Source organism: Akebia trifoliata, chromosome 4 (assembly GCF_017979445.1).
Source record: "Akebia trifoliata isolate Shusen 1 chromosome 4, ASM1797944v1, whole genome shotgun sequence".
Taxonomy (NCBI): domain Eukaryota; kingdom Viridiplantae; phylum Streptophyta; class Magnoliopsida; order Ranunculales; family Lardizabalaceae; genus Akebia; species Akebia trifoliata.
This window is the reverse complement of record NC_141378.1, coordinates 28,021,792-28,043,104: the sequence shown is the minus strand read 5'-3', so window position 1 is coordinate 28,043,104 and position 21,313 is coordinate 28,021,792. Positions and strand designations below refer to the sequence as shown.

The following is a 21,313-nucleotide window of genomic DNA, read 5'->3' as shown; positions in this document are numbered from 1 at the left end:
ACACACTTTAACAAACGTTTTTTGTCCTACATGGGTTAGAAGTTTTGGAATGAGCTGATTTTTGGTGAGGATGATCTCTATGATTAGAAGATCATCCTCCCCAAAAATCAGCCCATTCCGAAATGTTTAGCCCCATGTTTACACGTTGAAAAATCGTGGACCATCCATTTTTTGTAAATCAATTTTGATGGGGTTAGAAGTTTTGGAATGAGCTGATTTTTGGTGAGGATGATCTCCTCACCATAGAGATCATCCTCACCAAAAATCAGCTCATTCCGAAACTTCTAACCCATGTAAGACAAAACGCGTTTGTTAAAGTGTGTGGTAAAACTAAGGGTGGCGAACGGGACCCATATATATATATATATAGGGAAATGTTCAGCAACAAACATTTTGGCAAACATTTTTCAAAACATGGGTTAGAGGTTTTGGAATGGGCTGATTTTTGGTGAGGATGATCTCTATGGTGAGGAGATCATTATCACCAAAAATCAGCCCATTCCAAAACTTCTAACCCCATCAAAAATGGTTTCAAAAAATGGACGATCCACGATTTTTCAACTTGTAAACATGGGGCTAGAAGTTTTGGAATGGGCTGATTTTTTATGAGCATGATCTCCTCACCGTAGAGATCATCCTCACCAAAAATCAGCCCATTCCAAAACTTCTAACCCATGTAGGACAAAAATGGTTGGCTAAAATGTTGGCCAAAATGTTTGGTGCTAAACCGGCCCCATATATATATAGGGTCGCGTTCCTAAGACTCATATTGCGACTCACATCGCGACTCACCATTTCAGCCGTTCGATATCGATCAGATCTACGGTTCAGATCGTGTGTAACGTTGCAAACGTTTGTAAACAAATACGTTTCCATATTTGCAATTACCTCCCCGTGAAAACGAGTTTTTCTTTCCTCTTTTTCTCTTGCTTTCGATTTCTTCCTTCCTCATCTCTCCAAATCAGAAACTCAACAGTCAACTGAGCTCTCTTCCTCATCTCTTTGATTCACTCTCTCTACAACGCTTCTTCCTCATCTCTCTCTCTCTCTCTCGATTTCTTTCGGCGATTCACTGCGTCTGCTGGAAAACGACTCACATGACGACAATGACGACAACATCTACAAATCTGCTCCTCATCGACGGCGTCTTCCTCATCGACAGCAATCTACTCCTCTCAGATTTGCGACGGTTCATTTCTAAATGACTTCTTCCTGACTCTCACGCCATTTCTGTGGATATATGGTGATCTTTTTTGTTGAATTTTAGGGTTTCATACCCAATTTTAATCTGGGTTTGGTTTTCTGAGTAGATCTGGTACCTATGAGTTCTTGCTTTCATTCTAAGAGATTATGGAAATGTTGCATAATTTTGTGATTTTGATGAGGTTGCATTCTGGAGGTTTTCTTCAAATGTGTTCTTTTAATGGGGGGTTAGTGTTTATATTGTTTGTATTTTTCTTACTGATTTTGATTTTCTTTCATTATGGTTGAATTGATGTCTTCTGAATAAATTTCTTTTTTTTTTTTTTTTTTTTCTCTTGGCTTATGGTGTAAAATTTACTGAATTTCTTTAATAATACATTTATTTGAATTGAGTTTCTAATGCAGAAACTTGGTGGGTTTAATAAATTTTAGATTTTTCATAGCTTGTACAACCTGAGTTTGGTTTGTTTGGTTCTCCCTTATCAATGCTTTTATAGCTGTACTTGGATTTTATGGGATTACAAGGTTCTCTATTGCTCTTGTTTGGAACTAAGATCAATTTCGCAATTGATGCTCTATTTAGTGTTAGTGGATGGACAGACCAATCATGCTTGGTTAAAGGGTCTTTCAAATGTGTAGGTCCTGGATATTTAGTCAACAAAAAACTATGCTGCAATTGTGTATATTGAACTAGTTTGCTTGTGTATTAATCCATTTGAGTACATTTTGGAGTGTCATCTCATCCTCATCCTCATCAAAGCCTTGTATAAAAAATTTGGGGTCTGTTGAAGGAATCTTATTCCTCCATTCAATCCAGTCTAAATCATAGTTCTGTTAGTTGAATTTTGTTAATTTGGATATCATACTGAATCAAGTGTGCATTGCTTGCCTTTTTCTTTTATTTACTTTTATTCATCCTTTCTTCCTTCCTTTGTGACGACCACCCGTTTAAAGTAGATGTTTGCTACTTTGTTAAAAATGAAATATTTAGATGTTTGCTGCTGCATTGTTCCTCCTTCATATAATTTGCAATTATTGTTGCCCCCTTTTTATATATATATATATCTATTGGTAATTGTACACAGTGGATATAACATACATGATACCTGAATCACTCTTCGAATATTTGATTGCTTTGGCATAGATGTTAGCTGGAAGATATGTGCTTTTTGTTCTTCCTTCCCTATTTTTTCATTTTTAATAATATATTTTAAGCTGCTGCAGTTATCTCTGAGGGGGCTTGTATACCTATTGCTTTGTTTAGTTCAATGAGTTGCATATTTGCATTTAGTTTCCCTTTGGTCTTTCTTGGTTTATCTTCTAGTTGTTCTCGCAAAGGCTCTATTCATGGATGTATATATTTTTTTATTCAGCTTTCTCCCACAAGTATCATATGGTTAATTTCACTATCTCAAACCATGAGACTAGGAGCACTTGGTTATGTTCCTCAGTTTGGCATATCTCAAAGTTTGACAGATGGACCGCAGTTGCCTTGATTTTGTTCATATAATCTGCATTTTATAGAAATAATTCCTTTTTAAAAATTAAAAAAATTGGGAACTCTTGTAATTGTGTTTTCTAGGTGGTTGGTGCTCATCTCTGGAGCTCTTTAAAGAGCCGAATAGAAAAGTTGAGAATAGGTCAGTTCAAAATGTAACGTGGCAAACCAGCTACACTTCCTCATCTGGGTCAGATCAGTCCCCTTCTAGTTCAAACTCTGATGCTCAGGCAATTCTGTTCCACTGAAACCTGTTTTGTCTTAGATTTTTCTGTATTTATGTTGTGTTATGTTCCTTCCCAACGTTGATGCTGCTATTGTGGGATTGAAATGGCTGTATTTTGCTTTTCTAGTATCGTCAATTCCAACTTCAACATTGACCTCAATGCCTATAAGCGTACTGGACCACTATACCTCAGCACCTTATTTGCCATGTCCTATGGGATCGGTTTTGCTGCTCTTCCTGCTACCATTGTCCATGTCGGCATCTTTCATGGTTTAATTATTTGGTTTCTTTCTCCCTGCAATTGGTATTTTATTAATCAAACATAAAGTCGTTATTTACATACTGAAATATCTTTTCTATGTGATTAGTCATTGTCAAACACCATAGAAGGAGGAACCAGATGGCTGGTTAATAAATTCAAAGGTGAATTTCACTATCCCTTGTTAGTTTCCAATATTTTCTTTTCCTAGCATGTAAAGCAATCCAGTAATACATTATAGCAAGTTTAACAATAAGTTGACATTTTCTTTGTAGTTCATTGACTAAAATTAATTCCTTGTAAGTCATAAGAAGCTATAGCTGCACGAATTGAACCACAATACACTAAAGGCATGCCAATATAATACCAAGTTCAATGCACTTTAGCCTTTATGACACAGTTGTGAGATGGTATGGAGATTAGGTGTTCTTTTACTTGAATAGTTTTATTTATGCTGCTTTGGTAGTTTAATGGAATTGAATTGAGAATGTGAGTCATGTTTCCGAGTAGGATGGCATTGACATGTAACTTTTTTTTCTTCTTCTCTGAAAAGGATTCTTCAACTTTTTAATGAAATGGAGATTTGTTTTTCACAGGGAAATTGCAAAAGCCACTGCTGGAGTTATTATAGGAATATGACATGGAAGTAGGCATCTTTCCTCGAGATGCCACGAACTTCGAGTTCAATGAAGAGACAAAGAAGCTAACTGTATTCATACCTTCTGTATGTGAAGTCGGGTACAAGGATTCATCTGTCTTGCGTTTCTTTACCACCATGACTGGGTATCTGGAGAAAGGAAAGCTAGCTGATATCTAGAGAGGCTTATGAGGTTCTAAAAGATGGAGTGTGTGTGGATAAGTTTTAGGAGGGTCTCTTTTAAATGGGTATTGATCTGTTGGAAAAATCTCTATTTTTGTGATGGTTGTAAAGTGTCCATCTATTGAGATTATATCTGTTTGTTTCTGTAACGTCTCCTAACAACAAATTGGATACTTATTAAGCCAATTGTCTGAAACTTATGAAATGCTTGTTTTTAAGGCTCATGATGGAGTTGGTCTATACATACTTAACTCCACCTTGTGGAGTGTATTATCTATATGGGTGACTCTAACTTGATTTCTCAAAATGCTTGTTTGTTGTTACGCATGTTTGAAGTCTGGATCAAACCAAACCAAATAATTTGCCATGTCCTATGGGATAGGTTTGTTTGTTGAGAAAGTGAAGCAATGTGTGGCATCAGGTTTGGACCCATTCAATAACATACAAAACCTTGTGATGGATATGTATAACAAACCTATCATTGCCCAACCTTTGAACATGGGTGGTGGTTGCCTGTGTTTTTATCCAGACCTAGGAATTAGAGACCTGGATTATGTGTCATATGGGGGAGTTAGCTTCTAGTCATTTTTTATGCCCCTTATTAGCTTGAATTGTATTTCGGTTTTAATACACAACAAGAGTTAAATTAAAGAACACAATTTACAACTTATCCTTCACAATAGACTGATTTTTTTTGCCTTTTAAAAAAAAAAAAAAATCATAAAGTTGTTACTTTGCATAACTGTATATCGACCAAGTGAAACTGATTTTGTTACAAAATCCAGTCAAACTTTAGTCAGTCCTCCTCAGTTTGGGAGGAGCAGAACCCTTTCCCTTTTCACAGTGTGTTTGGACCACATTTTGGTGAATATTTGTGGTACCTCCATTTGTGGAATGGAAGAACTGTAAGTATAAATTTTGTTCTTGGTGTTGCTCACACACTCTTGGCCCTCTCCCTCCATTTATAAATATATGCACTATCTAATGATCAAGAACTGATCAAAAAGTATTTGACAAATGTAAAAGGTGACAAATTTATCAACGTGAAAACTGTTTGATATCGTGTTAAGGATTATTTTGAGGTGGAAGGAATTAAGTTAGAACTTAACCTTAAACATTTTTGGAACATGGGTCAAGACGAGAGGTTCATGCAATCAATATCTATATATTGTGTTCTTTCTCAGTTATTCCAAACTGAAATGTATATGATGATACCCTTCATTGGTAGAAAATAAGTTTGCTATCTGAAAAGACCAATGAGTTGGATGGGAAAAGGGAGAAAGCTCTCTTTTCTTGGTTCTCCTGTTACAGATGAACTGTGGCATTCTTCCCTAGGAAGATGGGAGATTTTTTTAATATTTCAATCATGTTAATAAAAGATCTAAAGTCGGTTTTGCGGCTGATTTAGTTATAATAAATTATCCAACTGTTCATCCCTGTTGGTTCAAAACGACAGAGTTTAGTGTATTTGACTGCAGAAATTTTGTGAATGTGCCAAAACCTCATAATTCATGTTGATAATTGTTGGATCCATGTGGTTAATCTTTCTGGAACTCATCTAGTTTGACAATGATAGAGTTTGCTTGAAATCATTCGAAGAGGTTGTCAGATGGTTTCTATACATTTTAGGGAGGCATTTGTTTCAGTGCAAATAATTCTGGTAAAATTAAGCTTGTTTAGGCCTGAACTGAAGGTAATCAATGGTGTATCTTGTTCCTGGTGGTGTTGGTTGATTTGAGACATTTTTATTCTATATACACTCTTACATCTATAATTACCATGTCACTGCCCAAGCTGTGTTATTGGAAATTCATAAATAAATATTTTATGAACAATACAACTGGCTTATTAGAATATATTTACCTATAATTAAGTCCACACAATTGCACAAAGATTCCTTGCATAAATATGCTCCCAACACAGCCACATCATGCACTCAACCTACTCCCACATCACTATTTCTTACACCAAGTATACATAAAAAAGGGAAGAATACAAATTGAAAAAAGAATTAAAGTTGTAGCCATTGATCTCCATCTATGAAATTTCTATCTAAAAAAGGTCTTGCTTCATCGTAGCTGAATGCTATTGCCCATTTCACCCGTCTATGCAAATCAACTCCTCTATCTCGACATTTGTATTCCCCAAACCTCCATTGTTGTTTGTATGCGCTTGTTTCTCCGTGGATTCATCGGCAGATTGATAATTCTACTTATCTGCTCAAGAGATCATACAACAGAACAAGAATCTTAATGGAGTTAGTAGTACCAAGCAAAGGATCAAAACCAGGCATGAAGTCTAGAAAAAAAAATACATAAAAGTATGCAATTTTATGGTTTAGTCTTTAATAACCTTTGTTGCCTTTTGTTCATGATATTAGAAAACAAAGAAAATAATACAACTCATACATGTATATATGCATGAATTAGATTTGTAAAGTTGCATCCAACAGTCTGCCTGACTGCATTGCTGAGCGTGTTTCCGAAGGAGCTCAACCAATAGTTCCCCTACACCTTCCCATGGAACATCAACCAATGTTGGGCATCCTTGTACTCCTTTCTTTCGAGCATCACACAGCCTAAATGGACAAAACAGGTTGATGCTAAAGCACTCATTCCTTCGAAGAATAAACCCTGAAAAGAAAAAAGAAGTTCAACATACTAGTACTGTGTTGATTTGATTACTACTGTATGTGCTGGTAAGTTGATTCCATGTGCAAGAGTATTAGTAGTGCATAGAATTTGAACATCTCCCCTAAGGAAAAGACCTTCAATGAGGTTTCAATCCTTCATACAAAGCCCACCATTGTGATAACTAACTGCAAATAACACAAGCTTATCATTGAAGACATAACTTGAAATAAAGTACAACAATACCAAACAAACTAAACCGAACCAAGTTGCACCCCAAATTTTGAGCTATGAAATAGCATCTATGCAGAAGAGTGTCCTATTGGTGAAACCTTTGTGCAAGTTAAAGTTCAACACAATTTTTAGTATTCGTATAAATGAAAACCCACCTCCCACATCTGTTCATTACTGTACTCTTTGAGTGGGACGAGGTTGCTTCGTATAGTCCCCTCAAACATGGTTGGGTCTTGTGGAATTATGCTTAACTTGGACTGCAAGTCGTGCAGACCAATCGGGGAGATGTTGATACCATCTATCAGAATCTGACCAGCGGCGGGTTCGACAATGCGAAAGAGTGTCTGAATTAGAGTTGATTTACCACTACCCGTTCTCCCAACAATACCCGTCTTGCACGTGAGCCCGTAAGACAAGTGGCATGTGTGGGGCATAACGGACCTACATACATGTGGCATAGAGATTCGGTATGACTAGGAGTCATGTGTACAAGTGAGCATTGCTTATGTTTGACATAGAACACATAGTACCTGCAGATCACAAATATCGACTTCTCCATTTGATGGCCAACGACTGTCTGGCCTATTTGCTTCTATAATAAGAGGAGGTTCACTTGGGATACCTGTGTACTGAAGTATTCTCTCCACAGATATAATTCTGTTATCAGCATTGCAAGGATTCCATATGAGTCTGGCTTGTAACATGTTCAAATTAAGTCCATATGTCACCGCTAATCCCGCAATGCCTATAAAACAAAAGAGAGAAAAAAAAATAGATTAATGTTCTTTCAGTGGGTCAATCGCTCATAGTGCTTCACAATAATGGTGTCATAAATGATTTCAAATGGGATCGACTTACTGGGATCAATTACTCCCTCTGGCACAAAGATCAAGAATATTAAAGAGAAGGCAAATGTGATTAACGACAACATATCCAAGCGAAAGCATAGCCATTCCATTGCAAGAGAAGCATTAAATTTGGGCCGGGAATAACCATCCATCAGCTTCAGGTTCATGTGAAATAGATACAAAAGCCACATGTCATGTTATTTCCTTCTTATGCTGCCATTTATTAATTCTTGTTGAAACAAATGGATTCGCAATTGAAGAGTTTGCAAGCATGTGTCAACATCACTAGAGCTCTATACATACATACATACATTAAGGGAACCAACGTTGGGAACCAAAATTTGTCCTATATGGGAAAAGTTTCGGATTTGGCTGATTTTTTGTTTGGATGATCTCCTCGCCAAAAAGATCCACACAAACAATCAGCCCATTCCTAAACTTCTAACCCATATAGGAAATATTTTGACTCCCAAATGTATGCTGCCGAACATTTCCCTATATATATATAGTGGAAATTGAGTCTTACTTGTTTCTCAAGCTTATACAACTTGAGGCGGAAGTCGATCCGTTTTCGGTCCAACCTTTCCTGCTTTAAACGGATTTCCTCCTTCAAAAACTCCAAATTGTCCAACTTCTTCTGTCATGAAGGTGGAGCCTTAGGACCATTTGTCATCCCAGGTGCAGAACCAACCTTCGGAGCTATGGATGGGAGATTTTCTTTTCCTCTATTAGAAACAGATGTCACACCACTCGGAGCTGCAGATGCAGTATTGGCCCCACCCTAGTTAAATATTAAAACACACAATCCAAACATTACAAAAGCTTGGTTCAACTAATTATTTCAACATTACAAAGCGTCATAACACATTGAAACAACTTTAGCAGTCATTTACAATTAGGATTAGGCTTATATAAAATCCTAAATCTCATAAATGGAAATCTTTATAAATAAATAAAAAAAGACAAAATAATGAGAGAGTGTGTTTCTATTGGCACCCCAACTTTTACCTATTCTCAACATTACAAAGTGTTATAACACATTGACACAACTTCAATAGTTATTTACAATTAGGATTAGGCCCATATCAAATCTTAAATCTAACAAATAGAAATCTAAAACAAAACAAAAAATTTGAGAGTGTGTTTCTATTGGCACCTCAATTTTCACTTATTCTTTTCACTTATTCTCAATGATGACTTATTTTTTTAAGGGGTGAATCTCCATTTCGTACCCTGAATATGAAAAAATTTCGGATTCGGTACAATGATCATTTTAACTCCCAAAACATGTTTTTACAGTGAATTCGTCACTTTTATAATCTACGAATTCATGAATTCTGTCAAGTCTATGAATTCTGTCAGGTTAAAAATCCATGTCAATAGACAAAATTCTAAAACTAAAAAAATTTGGTTGTAGGAGTTTTAAATTAAATTTTCTTCCATTACATCATTATTTCTTTATCTGTTTTTGATAGGTAAAAATTACATATTTAACAGAAATGATAAAGTTTTAATATAGAAGTCATTAAACTCTCTCATGGACATCATCATTTCAATCTAGGGATTTCTTTTTTTCTTTGTCTTTGGGTGTAAACTCTTTAAGGAATTCAAGAGTGGCATTTTTTTCAAGATTTCTTAGGTAGATGGGTAAATCTCTACAACCTTGGTTATCCGGTTGTAGAAAAATCTAAGAATAGAGGTTGAAAGCCCTAAGTCACCACCAACCTTGTCTCTGTAATAAAAAATTTGCTTTTTAAAAAAAAAAAAATCCAACAAGAAAGTGAAATAATTGAAAGCCCTAAGTCACCACCCAAAACACACTAAAAACCGAAGAAGAAGAAGACGAAAATGGAGATGGAGATACTCAGCAAAAAAATTAAAAAGAAAAATTATTAAACAAATAAAAGTGCAAAAAAAAAAAAAAAAACAAGGGTTTGTGATTTGTTACCTTAGGGTTTCTGTCGAGCTCTTCGTTTGTGTGAGTCGTCGTCTGTTCTAGATAGAGAGAGAGAGAGAGAGGGAATAGAGATGAGGAAGAAGCGATGTAAAGAGAAACAAAAGAGAGGGCAGAAACGAAGAAGACGAGTTTTCGTTCGTTCTGATTTTCTTTCCTCTTCGTTTCTTTCGATTTTGTTTAGCAAGCAAGTCGATCGATCTGAAATTTCGTTCAATCGCAATGAACACAAGAAGATTTCTCTCAGATTTCTCTCTGCGTTTTGAAATCAGATCTGAAAGTTGCGAAGAAGACGAAGTTTCGGCTGAGCTGAAATTTCGTTTTTAGTTTTTATTTTTTATTTTGTTATCGGGGAGGTAGTTGTAAATAACGAAATTTTATCGTTTTAAAAATAGGTCGCGATCTGAACCGTAGATCTGATCGATATCGAACGGTTGAAATGGTGAGTCGCGATGTGAGTCGCAATATGAGTCTTAGGAACGCGACCCATATATATATATAGGGAGCGGTTCAGCGGCCCTAAAGTTTAACAAGTTCTGTGCCAAGCTTTTTTGACCGTTCGATCAAAATGCATCCGACGGTTCAGCTAGATTTTTACGGTTTTAGAAAAAAACATATTTAATTACAACCAGCTCCCTGTAATCTTAATTTTTTGTTTTAAATCCCTCTTTTTTAAAACAAAGCCCTTCTTCTTCAAAGGCCTCTCCCTGTAACCTAAACAGACAGACGCCCTCTCTCTCTCTCTCTCTATCTCTTTCTCGTTACAGCTCGAAAGACCCCTCCCATCTCTCCCTCTCTCTCTCTTTCTAGATCTGGTAAGAACGACCGTTTGTTCAAAAGTTTTGGGATGACCAAATGGTTCTCTCACCGTCGTCGTCGCCATCAATCTCTCTCAACCCTCTCTCGAAAGGGTAATTCTTTCACTTTAGATGTTTTTGCTATTTTTCGGCATCCAGTCAGTCCCATGGTTCACCAACCACAATTTTTTTTTTCAACCTTGAGAAGTATGTCAGTTAACTGACAGTTTTGTTTATGTATCAATTTATGGATTTTTCTATCTTGGATGGCTGTGCAATATTACATTAAATTTCCTTATTTCCATTTTGCAGAATGAGCTAGCTATTCTGGAATTCATACATCTGTTAGTTGAAACCATGGATCGCCATTTTGGGAATGTGGTAAGTCTTTCACTTGTTGATCTTTTGATTAATATTCTTGGAATTTGTTTTGTTTGCCACATTCTCTCTGATAAACTAAATTATGCAGTGTGAACTAGACATCATGTTCCATCTAGAGAAGACACATTTCATGCTGGAGGAAATGGTCATGAATGGGTGTGTCATTGAAACAAACAAATCAACCATTCTGCCACCGATACAGCTGATGGACAAAGCTTCGTAGTAGCCCATTCCAATCAGATACAATCAGTTCTTTGTTGTTGTTTCAAAGTGGGACACTCTTTGATTAGAATGAATGGCTGAGATGGAATCGTCTAGCTTCCAAATTTCTTATGTTCTTAAGGTGGCTGAGCCATCGTTTCGTTTGGACGATTTAGTTTACTTGGTAAATGTTGTGTATCAAACTGAGCCATCATTACGTTCCTTTATTTTTGGTTGATCGGTTAATAATTGCATTCCTTCATCTCAGATTATTTGTATTTTGTAATACCTTGATTCTGTCCTTGATGCCTTATATATGGCATTCGAGGGATCGTACAGCCTAAGAAACATAGAGTTGAGGCCCGTAAAATGTGGCATTGCTAGCAAAATATGTCCCAAAACATGTTGTTGCCACCTCAATTCCTTGGGGTTCTATTGATAATCCCCATTGAAGAAAACACCAAAATCCCAAAGATCAACAGAAATTAAGAGAATCCCCATAAAGAAATCTGAAGAAAACTTCAAGAAACCAATAAAAATAAAATGAGCCAATGGAGCATAAATCAATCTCCTTACATCAACTGAATACAGCATTATTCATTGTCTGACTTAAGCATTAAGAGGTTCTATATCAAGTACCCTGTTGGCATGAAGGGTTGGTTTCATTACGACCTCACCAGAGAGTGCAGATAGCGTGAAGTAATGACTTATGAATGTCTCCAGTAGGTATTCCAAGTGCTTTTCCAAATGAAACCCAGAGTCCGTCAATACCATTTCAACCCAGTTCACTTTCGGTACACATCGATCTTTGTGGCAAGTTCTACAAAATCTTGTTTTATTTTTGGCTGTAAACCCTCATCTGATTTTCATTGGAAATAGAGATCCCACATGTTGGGAGCTCTCCGACTGCCACAATTGGAAAAAAAAAATCTAGCTCAAGCGCAATATACAAATTTCCATAATAGAATAAATGATGCAAGTTTTGTTGCCAGTGGAGTCTTTATTTACAAAATCGTAATACATGTAAACAAGAATTGCAGATTAAATACTTCTTTTTCATTTGCCCCAACAAAGATTCCAAGATTTGATGCTCAAGCCGAAAATGCAAAGCCATTGGCTTATCTCGCCATTAAGATCTCCCATGGATGGTTTAGGAGAAAGACTCATAGAGTGTAAACCTAAATGCTTGAGTCTTCTTGAGCGCATATCTTCTATCATGGATTTCCCAACGAAGATTTAGAAATGTTCATCTTTTCCTTTGCAGGAATCTCAAATTCTTACTCATTTTATAATTTGAATTGGCCTCGGAAGAAAAATCTCTTTCAGGTGAGCTTCTCAATCAGTGTATCCTCTTCGTCATTATTCCCATATGTTCTAAGATATGCCTCTTCACCTTCATCCTGATAAGAGAAACTCAGTTCATTATATACACAAAGAAAGGCCAATCTCAAAATAAAGATGGGATTCCTGTTAACATGTATTTAATATGATATGGTAGGCTACAAAACACACTCACGCACCTCCTCAAAGTCATCATCAGAATTATAAGCATCATTCAACCTCAAGTACAGTTTTTCATTACCCGTTTCCTTAACAATCTCGATCTGATCCTGTAAAATTCATGGTGTTGGGAGAAATGGTCATAAGAAGACAGGTATGTTCATGTCATCAAACATAAATTACCTATCAACGAAAATAAATCATACCAATTCAGATTTTAGCTACTCAATTATATCCTGAAGATCTGAAATATGATGCTTGAGTGCCTGCATATAGTAATGATTTGCTGCCATTGTTTCAGCTAGGGTACCAGCCACCAAAGGACCTATCTGAGCCTTTGCAATTTTAAGCTCCAACTCTTCTTCATACTTTGGCAACTCTTTTTTTTGAATGCCGAGGTTGGTTTAAAATTAACAAGTGCAAGAAGAGCAATAAGAAGCATGTTCTCCCATATCTAAGAAAATATTGATCAGCAAAAATAACATTAAAATTTTGATTGGAATTATATCAATTTGAAGATCATCAATAGAGTTTTCACACAAGCATCACAATGCTACAAGTTGCAGAATGTTGGGACCAGAACTTACTTCTTATTAATCAAACTCTGCTAGAAGAACAGCCATCCCCTTCTTGTCAGACCTCATAAGTGGTTTCTTAAGCTCTTTTTCAACTTTCTCCAATGCATCCATCATCGTAGCCTCTGCACCAAGTTCATCGGTGAGGCCTCTCTTGTAAAAACATATAGTACATAAGGTATGAGTTGCAATGCACATACTATAAGAAAACGTCCAATTATCTAAAGGAACATACCTTATTCCTTATATCTCTAGTCATTTTTGCATTAGTAGCCTCTTGAGCAAGCTGCATATCCATATGTGCCTCTACTTCCTATTCTTTTCGTTTGGTTTCCTGCAAGCAACCAGCCTTGAATGTTAACATGTGCCTATGTCATGAAAGTCATTATTTGTATTTGCATTCTTGAAAACCAACTATGAAATGCTTCTAGAAATGCCTTCACACCACTATGAAATAAAAAATAAGATAAATTAAAGCAATAAAAACAAACAAACTCACCAGTCTGCTGTCATTCCATCCTTGCTTGTGACAGCTCTAAGAGCAACAACATGAGAATGTGTTCTTTGATCACCTTGCACACCAACTGATCTTATTGGCAAAAACACTGCAAAAGCTTGCCAGATGGAATCATAAAGTCCTGCGTCCTTGATTGACTGAATATGCAGATTTCCAAATATCCATATTGAGATGTTTTGAAGGGCAGATATTATACAAAAGAAGAAAAAAAAAATCCAGAGTATGTGAAGACGGCGATGGCAAGAATCGTCCGTTTGGTCGTTCTCTCTGATGAAGGTTTCAAAGGGGGTTTTGAGAGAGACAGAGAGAGAGAGATTGATTCGTTAGGGTCTCTGCTCGTATTTTGTTTCTGAACGAAGGAAGAAGAGAGGGATTTGTGAGGGACTTAAAACTGACAATGGCGAGATCTAGGTTCGTTCGAACTGGGTTCTCTTGAGAGAGAGAGAGAGAGAAATAGGGATTTGAAGTAGAGCTCCTCTTCGTTTCTGAACGAAGGAAGAAGAGAGTCGAAGAAGAGAGGTTCCTGTTAAGGGAGAGGGCCTCCAAACAGAATACAAAGATGTTTGAGGGGGCAGTTTGTAAAAATACAATTATTTAAGTTAAAACCGTGTATTCAATTTGACCTGTCGGATGTGTTTTGATCGAACGGTCGGAAAAGCTTGGCACAAAACTTGTTAAACTTTAGGGCCGCTGAACCGCTCCCATATATATATATATGGGAAATGTTCAGCACCCTAAGTTTTATCACACACTTTAACAAACGTTTTTTGTCCTACATGGGTTAGAAGTTTTGGAATGAGCTGATTTTTGGTGAGGATGATCTCTATGATTAGAAGATCATCCTCCCCAAAAATCAGCCCATTCCGAAATGTTTAGCCCCATGTTTACACGTTGAAAAATCGTGGACCGTCCATTTTTTGTAAATCAATTTTGATGGGGCTAGAAGTTTTGGAATGAGCTGATTTTTGGTGAGGATGATCTCCTCACCATAGAGATCATCCTCACCAAAAATCAGCTCATTCCGAAACTTCTAACCCATGTAAGACAAAACGCGTTTGTTAAAGTGTGTGGTAAAACTTAGGGTGCCGAACGGGACCCTATATATATATATATATATATATATATGGGAAATGTTCAGCAACAAACATTTTGACAAACATTTTGGCAAAACATTTTTCAAAATATGGGTTAGAGGTTTTGGAATGGGCTGATTTTTGGTGAGGATGATCTCTACGGTGAGGAGATCATCATCACCAAAAATCAGCCCATTCCAAAACCTCTTACCCATCAAAAATGGCTTACAAAAAATGGACGGTCCACGATTTCCCAACTTGTAAACATGGAGCTAGAAGTTTTGGAATGGGCTGATTTTTGATGAGGATGATCTCCTCACCATAGAGATCATCCTCACCAAAAATCAGCCCATTCCAAAACCTCTAACCTATGTTTTGAAAAATGTTTTGCCAAAATGTTTGCCAAAATGTTTGTTGCTGAAAGGGACCCTATATATATATATATATATATATATATATATATATATATATATATATATAGGGTCAGGTTCAAGGGCCGTCTGAGAAAACATATAAGAAACCTTTCGTTTTTTATAAAATTTTAAAATATGAGTTAGAAATTTTGGATTGAGCTGATTTTTTGTGAGGATGATCTCTATGATGGGAAGATCATCCAAAAAAAAAAATCAGCTCAATCTGAAACTTCTAACCCCATTAAAAGTGATTTAGAATGTGGACCGTCGATTTTTTACCACTTTTTATCACTAATTTGTAAATTACTTTTGATGGATTTAGAAGTTTCTGATTGAGCTGATTTTTTGTGAGGATGATCTTCTCATCATAGTGACCATCCTTGCAAAAAATCAGCTCAATCCAAAACCTCTAACCCTTATTTTGAAAAACGAAAGGTTTCTTATACGTTTTCTCAGATGGCCCTTGAACCGCCCCCGCCCCCATATATATATATATATATAGGGTCCCGTTCGGCACCCTAAGTTTTACCACACACTTTAACAAACGCGTTTTGTCTTACATGGGTTAGAAGTTTCGGAATGAGCTGATTTTTGGTGAGGATGATCTCTATGGTGAGGAGATCATCCTCACCAAAAATCAGCTCATTCCAAAACTTCTAGCCCCATCAAAATTGATTTACAAAAAATGGACGGTCCACGATTTTTCAACGTGTAAACATGGGGCTAAACATTTCGGAATGGGCTGATTTTTGGGGAAGATGATCTTCTAATCATAGAGATCATCCTCACCAAAAATCAGCTCATTCCAAAACTTCTAACCCATGTAGGGCAAAAAACGTTTGTTAAAGTGTGTGGTAAAACTTAGGGTGCTGAACATTTCCCTATATATATATATATATATATGGGTCCCGTTCGCCACCCTTAGTTTTACCACACACTTTAACAAACGCGTTTTGTCTTACATGGGTTAGAAGTTTCGGAATGAGTTGATTTTTGGTGAGGATGATCTCTATGGTGAGGAGATCATCCTCACCAAAAATCAGCTCATTCCAAAACTTCTAACCCCATCAAAATTGATTTACAAAAAATGGACGGTCCACGATTTTTCAACGTGTAAACATGGGGCTAAACATTTCGGAATGGGCTGATTTTTGGGAGGATGATCTTCTAATCATAGAGATCATCCTCACCAAAAATCAGCCCATTCCAATACTTCTAACCCATGTAGGACAAAAAACGTTTGTTAAAGTGTGTGGTAAAACTTAGGGTGCTGAACATTTCCCTATATATATATATATATATATATGGGTAGCGTTCAAGGGCCAACTTTTTAGCAAACTTTTTGGCAAAACATTTTTCAAAACATATGTTAGAGGTTTTGGAATGGGCTGATTTTTGGTGAGGATGATCTCTACGGTGAGGAGATCATCCTCACCAAAAATCAGCCCATTCCAAAACTTCTAACCCATGTTTACAAGCTGAAAAATCGTGGACCGTCCATTTTTTGTAAACTGTTTTTTATGGGGTTAGAAGTTTTGGAATGGGCTGATTTTTGGTGAGGATGATGTCCTCACCGTAGAGATCATCCTCACCAAAAATCAGCCCATTCCAAAACCTCTAACCCATGTTTTGAAAAATGTTTTGCCAAAAAGTTTGCTAAAAAGTTGGCCATTGAACGCCCCTATATATATATATATATATATATATGGGGGGCGTTCAAGGGCCAACTTGTTAGCAAACTTTTTGGCAAAACATTTTTCAAAACATGGGTTAGAAGTATTGGAATTGGATGATTTTTGGTGAGGATGATCTCTACGGTGAGGAGATCATCATCACCAAAAATCAGCCCATTCAAAAACTTCTAACCCCATCAAAAACAGTTTATAAAAAATGGACGGTCCACGATTTTTCAACTTGTAAACATGGGTTAGAAGTTTTGGAATGGGCTGATTTTTGGCGAGGATGATCTCCTCACCATAGAGATCATCCTCACCAAAAATCAGCCCATTCCAAAACCTCTAACCCATGTTTTGAAAAATGTTTTGCCAAAAAGTTTGCTAAAAAGTTGGCCCTTGAACGCCACCCTATATATATATATATATATATATATATATATATATATATATATATATATATATGGGAACGGTTCGGCAGCCCTAAAGTTTGCCAAGTTTTGTGCCAAACATTTTTTATAAATCACTTTTGATGGGGTTAGAAATTTTGGAATAGGCTGATTTTTGATGATGATGATCTCTACAATGAAGAGATCATCCTTACAAAAAATCAGCTCATTTTGAAACTTCTAACCCTAGTTTACAAGTTGAAGAATCATGGACCGTCCAATTTTTGTAAATCGCTTTTGATGGGGTTAGAAGTTTTGGAATAGGCTGATTTTTGGTCAGGATGATCTCCTCATCATAGAGATCATCCTCACAAAAAATCAGCTCATTCCAAAGCTTCTAACTCATATTTTGAAAAATGTTTGACACCAAACTTGGCAAACTTTAGGGCTGCTGAACCGTCCCCTATATATATATATATATATATATATATATATATATGGGTCCCGTTCAACACCCTAAGCTTTACCACACACTTTAACAAATGTGTTTTGTCTTACATGGGTTAGAAGTTTTGGAATGGGCTGATTTTTGGTGAGGATGATCTCTATGGTGAGGAGATCATCCTCACCAAAAATCAGCTCATTCCAAAACTTCTAACCCCATCAAAATTGGTTTACAAAAAGTGGACAGTCCACGATTTTTCAACGTGTAAACATGGGGCTAAACATTTCGGAATGGGCTGATTTTTGGGGAGGATGATCTTCTAATCAGAGAGATCATCCTCACCAAAAATAAGTCCATTTCAAAACTTCTAACCCATGTAGGACAAAAAACGTTTGTTAAAGTGTGTGGTAAAACTTAGGGTGCTGAACATTTCCCTATATATATATATATATGGGTCACGTTCCTAAGACTCATATTGAGACTCACATTGCGACACACCGTTTTGTCTTATATGGGCAAAAATGTTTGGAATGAGCTGATTTTTTGTGAGGATGATCTCTGTGATGAGGGGATCATCCTGGCAAAAAATCATCCCATTCCAAAACTTCTAACCCCATCAAAATTGATTTACAAAAATTTGACGGTCTATAATTTTTCAACAAAAATTGGACGGTCTAGAAGTTTCATAATGAGCTGATTTTTGGCAAGGATGATCTCCTCACCATAGAGATCATCCTCACAAAAAATCAGCCCATTCCAAATATTTTTGCCTATATAAGACAAAATGGTGTGTCGTAATGTGAGTCCCAATATGAGTCTTAGGAACGCTGTTCTATATATATATATGGGTCAGGTTCAAACGACAACCATTTCTACACACATATAGACAACATGTTTTGTCTTATATGGGCAAAAATGTTTGGAATGGGCTGATTTTTTGTGAGGATGATCTCTATGGTGAGGAGATCATCCTTGCCAAAAATCAGCTCATTATGAAACTTCTAGACCGTCCAATTTTTGTAAATCAATTTTGATGGAGTTACAAGTTTTGGAATGGGATGATTTTTTGCCAGGATGATCCACTCATCACAGAGATCATCCTCACAAAAAATAAGCCCATTCCAAACATTTTTGCCCATATAAGACAAACACGTTGTCTATATGTGTGTCGCAATGTGTGTCGCAGGAACCCGACCCCATATATATATATATATATATATATATATATGGGGGCGTTCAATGGCCAACTTTTTGGCAAAACATTTTTCAAAACATGAGTTAGAGGTTTTGGAATGGGCTGATTTTTGGTGAGGATGATCTCTACGGTGAGGAGATCATCCTCACCAAAAATCAGCCCATTCCAAAACTTCTAACCCATGTTTACAAGCTGAAATATTGTGGACCGTCCATTTTTTGTAAACTGTTTTTGATGGTGTTAGAAGTTTTGGAATGGGCTGATTTTTGGTGATGATGATCTCCTCACCGTAGAGATCATCCTCACCAAAAATTAGCCCATTCCAAAACCTCTAACTCATGTTTTGAAAAATGTTTTGCCAAAAAGTTTGCTAAAAAGTTTGCCATTGAACTCTACCCTATATATATCTATATATGGGTGGTGTTCAAGGGCCAACTTTTTGGCAAACTTTTTGGCAAAACATTTTTCAAAACATGAGTTAGAGGTTTTGGAATGGGCTGATTTTTGGTGAGGATGATCTCTACAGTGAGGAGATCATCCTCACCAAAAATCAGCCCATTCCAAAACTTCTAACCCATGTTCACAAGCTGAAAAATTGTGGACCGTCCATTTTTTGTAAACTGTTTTTGATGGGTTTAGAAGTTTTGGAATGGGCTGATTTTTTGTGATGATGATCTCCTCACCGTAGAGATCATCCTCACCAAAAATCAGCCCATTCCAAAACCTCTAACTCATGTTTTGAAAAATGTTTTGCCAAAAAGTTTGTTAAAAAGTTTGCCATTGAACGCCCCCCTCTATATATATATATGGGTCCCGTTCGCCACCCTTAGTTTTACCACACACTTTAAAAAACGCGTTTTGTCTTACATGGGTTAGAAGTTTCGGAATGAGCTGATTTTTGGTGAGGATGATCTCTATGGTGAGGAGATCATCCTCACCAAAAATCAGCTCATTCCAAAACTTCTAACCCCATCAAAATTGATTTACAAAAAATGGACGGTCCACGATTTTTCAACGTGTAAACATGGGGCTAAACCTTTCGGAATGGGCTGATTTTTGGGGATGATGATCTTCTAATCATAGAGATCATCCTCACCAAAAATCAGCTCATTCCAAAACTTCTAACCCATGTAGGACAAAAAACGTTTGTTAAAGTGTGTGGTAAAACTTAGGGTGCTGAACATTTCCCTATATATATATATATATATATATATATATATATGGGTCAGGTTCAAAGGACAACCATTTCTACACACATATAGACAACGTGTTTTGTCTTATATGGGAAAAAATGTTTGGAATGGACTGATTTTTTGTGAGGATGATCTCTGTGATGAGGGGATCATCCTGGCAAAAAATCATCTCATTCCAAAACTTGTAACCCCATCAAAATTGATTTACAAAAATTGGACGGTCTATAATTTTTCAACAAAAATTGGACGGTCTAGAAGTTTCATAATGAGCTGATTTTTGGCAAGGATGATCTCCTCATCACAGAGATCATCCTCACAAAAAATCAGTCCATTCCAAACATTTTTGCCCATATAAGACAAAACACGTTGTCTATATGTGTGTAGAAATGGTTGTCCTTTGAACCTGACCCTATATATATATATATATATATATATATATATATATATATATATATATATATGGGTAGTGTTCAATGGCAAACTTTTTAGCAAACTTTTTGGCAAAACATTTTTCAAAACATGAATTAGAGGTTTTGGAATGGGCTGATTTTTGGTGATGATGATCTCTACGGTGAGGAGATCATCATCACCAAAAATCAGCCCATTCCAAAACTTCTAACCCCATCAAAAATAGTTTACAAAAAATGGACGGTCCACAATTTTTCAGCTTGTAAACATGGGTTAGAAGTTTTAGAATGGACTGATTTTTGGTGAGGATGATCTCTACGGTCCAAAACCTCTAACTCATGTTTTGAAAAATGTTTTGCCAAAAAGTTGGCCATTGAACGCCCCCCTATATATATATGGGAAATGTTCAGCACCCTAAGTTTTATCACACGCTTTAACAAACGTTTTTTGTCCTACATGGGTTAAAAGTTTTGGAATGGGCTGATTTTTGGTGAGGATGATCTCTATGATTAGAAGATCATCCTCCCCAAAAATCAGCCCATTCCGAAATGTTTAGCCCCATGTTTACACGTTGAAAAATCGTGGACCGTCCATTTTTTGTAAATCATTTTTGATGGGGTTATAAGTTTTGGAATGGGCTGATTTTTGGTGAGGATGATCTCCTCACCATAGAGATCATCCTCACCAAAAATCAGCCCATTCCAAAACTTCTAACTCATGTAAGACAAAACACGTTTGTTAAAGTATGTGGTAAAGCTTAGGGTGCTGAACGGGACCCTATATATATATATATATATATAGGGAAATGTTCAGCACCCTAAGTTTTACCACACACTTTAACAAACGTTTTTTGTCCTACATGGATTAGAAGTATTGGAATA

At 36.5% G+C, this 21,313-nt stretch overlaps 2 protein-coding genes and 2 long non-coding RNA genes across 17 annotated transcripts; 2 read left to right on the top strand and 2 right to left on the bottom strand.

The window, feature by feature from the left end:
• Nucleotides 1-770: 770 nt before the first annotated feature.
• On the top strand, nucleotides 771-4,230 carry LOC147404653 (oligopeptide transporter 6-like). 10 transcript variants are annotated; one of them, XM_086440692.1, is made up of 4 exons: nucleotides 771-1,189; nucleotides 3,055-3,181; nucleotides 3,296-3,350; nucleotides 3,783-4,230. In XM_086440692.1, exons 1-4 carry the CDS (start codon nucleotides 1,098-1,100, stop codon nucleotides 3,815-3,817), a joined length of 309 nt encoding a protein of 102 aa, XP_086296818.1. In that variant the 5' UTR covers nucleotides 771-1,097; the 3' UTR covers nucleotides 3,818-4,230. The 10 variants fall into 10 exon arrangements, 1 of the variants encoding a protein (XP_086296818.1); XR_015177852.1 differs by having other exon boundaries at nucleotides 774-1,189; nucleotides 3,055-3,197; XR_015177850.1 differs by having other exon boundaries at nucleotides 779-1,189; nucleotides 2,786-3,197.
• Nucleotides 4,231-5,805: 1,575 nt separating this feature from the next.
• LOC147404652 (ABC transporter C family member 3-like) lies at nucleotides 5,806-10,125 on the bottom strand. 5 transcript variants are annotated; one of them, XM_086440690.1, is made up of 8 exons: nucleotides 9,667-10,090; nucleotides 8,245-8,499; nucleotides 7,729-7,873; nucleotides 7,401-7,615; nucleotides 7,026-7,311; nucleotides 6,668-6,824; nucleotides 6,415-6,584; nucleotides 5,806-6,222 (listed from the first exon to the last, which is right to left on the bottom strand). In XM_086440690.1, exons 3-5 carry the CDS (start codon nucleotides 7,868-7,870, stop codon nucleotides 7,237-7,239), a joined length of 432 nt encoding a protein of 143 aa, XP_086296816.1. In that variant the 5' UTR covers nucleotides 7,871-7,873; nucleotides 8,245-8,499; nucleotides 9,667-10,090; the 3' UTR covers nucleotides 5,806-6,222; nucleotides 6,415-6,584; nucleotides 6,668-6,824; nucleotides 7,026-7,236. The 5 variants fall into 5 exon arrangements, with proteins under 5 accessions (XP_086296816.1, XP_086296815.1, XP_086296812.1 ...); XM_086440689.1 differs by lacking the exon at nucleotides 6,668-6,824 and having other exon boundaries at nucleotides 5,806-6,254; nucleotides 6,359-6,639; nucleotides 9,667-10,125; XM_086440686.1 differs by lacking the exon at nucleotides 6,668-6,824 and having other exon boundaries at nucleotides 6,415-6,639; nucleotides 9,667-10,118.
• Nucleotides 10,126-10,284: 159 nt separating this feature from the next.
• Nucleotides 10,285-11,446, top strand: LOC147404651 (uncharacterized). Its single transcript, XR_015177845.1, has 3 exons — nucleotides 10,285-10,583; nucleotides 10,782-10,850; nucleotides 10,939-11,446. It is a non-coding gene; the product is annotated as an uncharacterized LOC147404651 (long non-coding RNA).
• Nucleotides 11,447-11,982: 536 nt separating this feature from the next.
• On the bottom strand, nucleotides 11,983-14,577 carry LOC147404650 (uncharacterized). The gene is made up of 6 exons (XR_015177844.1): nucleotides 13,626-14,577; nucleotides 13,362-13,460; nucleotides 13,139-13,251; nucleotides 12,758-13,005; nucleotides 12,572-12,661; nucleotides 11,983-12,451 (listed from the first exon to the last, which is right to left on the bottom strand). It is a non-coding gene; the product is annotated as an uncharacterized LOC147404650 (long non-coding RNA).
• Between the last annotated feature and the right edge of the window lie 6,736 nt (nucleotides 14,578-21,313).

Bases quoted from the DNA above. Each gene is read 5' to 3' on its own strand.
- LOC147404653 (XM_086440692.1), top strand. From the start codon at position 1,098: ATGACGACAATGACGACAACATCTACAAATCTGCTCCTCATCGACGGC. The intron at 1,190-3,054 runs GTTCATTTCTAA...TTGCTTTTCTAG, and splicing joins CTCCTCTCAGATTTGCGACG to TATCGTCAATTCCAACTTCA. The intron at 3,351-3,782 runs GTGAATTTCACT...TGTTTTTCACAG, and splicing joins GCTGGTTAATAAATTCAAAG to GGAAATTGCAAAAGCCACTG.
- LOC147404652 (XM_086440689.1), bottom strand. From the start codon at position 7,429: ATGGAGAAGTCGATATTTGTGATCTGCAG. The intron at 7,312-7,400 runs GTACTATGTGTT...ACATGTATGTAG, and splicing joins TCGATATTTGTGATCTGCAG to GTCCGTTATGCCCCACACAT. The intron at 6,640-7,025 runs GTGGGTTTTCAT...TTTTCTTTTCAG, and splicing joins GTAATGAACAGATGTGGGAG to GGTTTATTCTTCGAAGGAAT.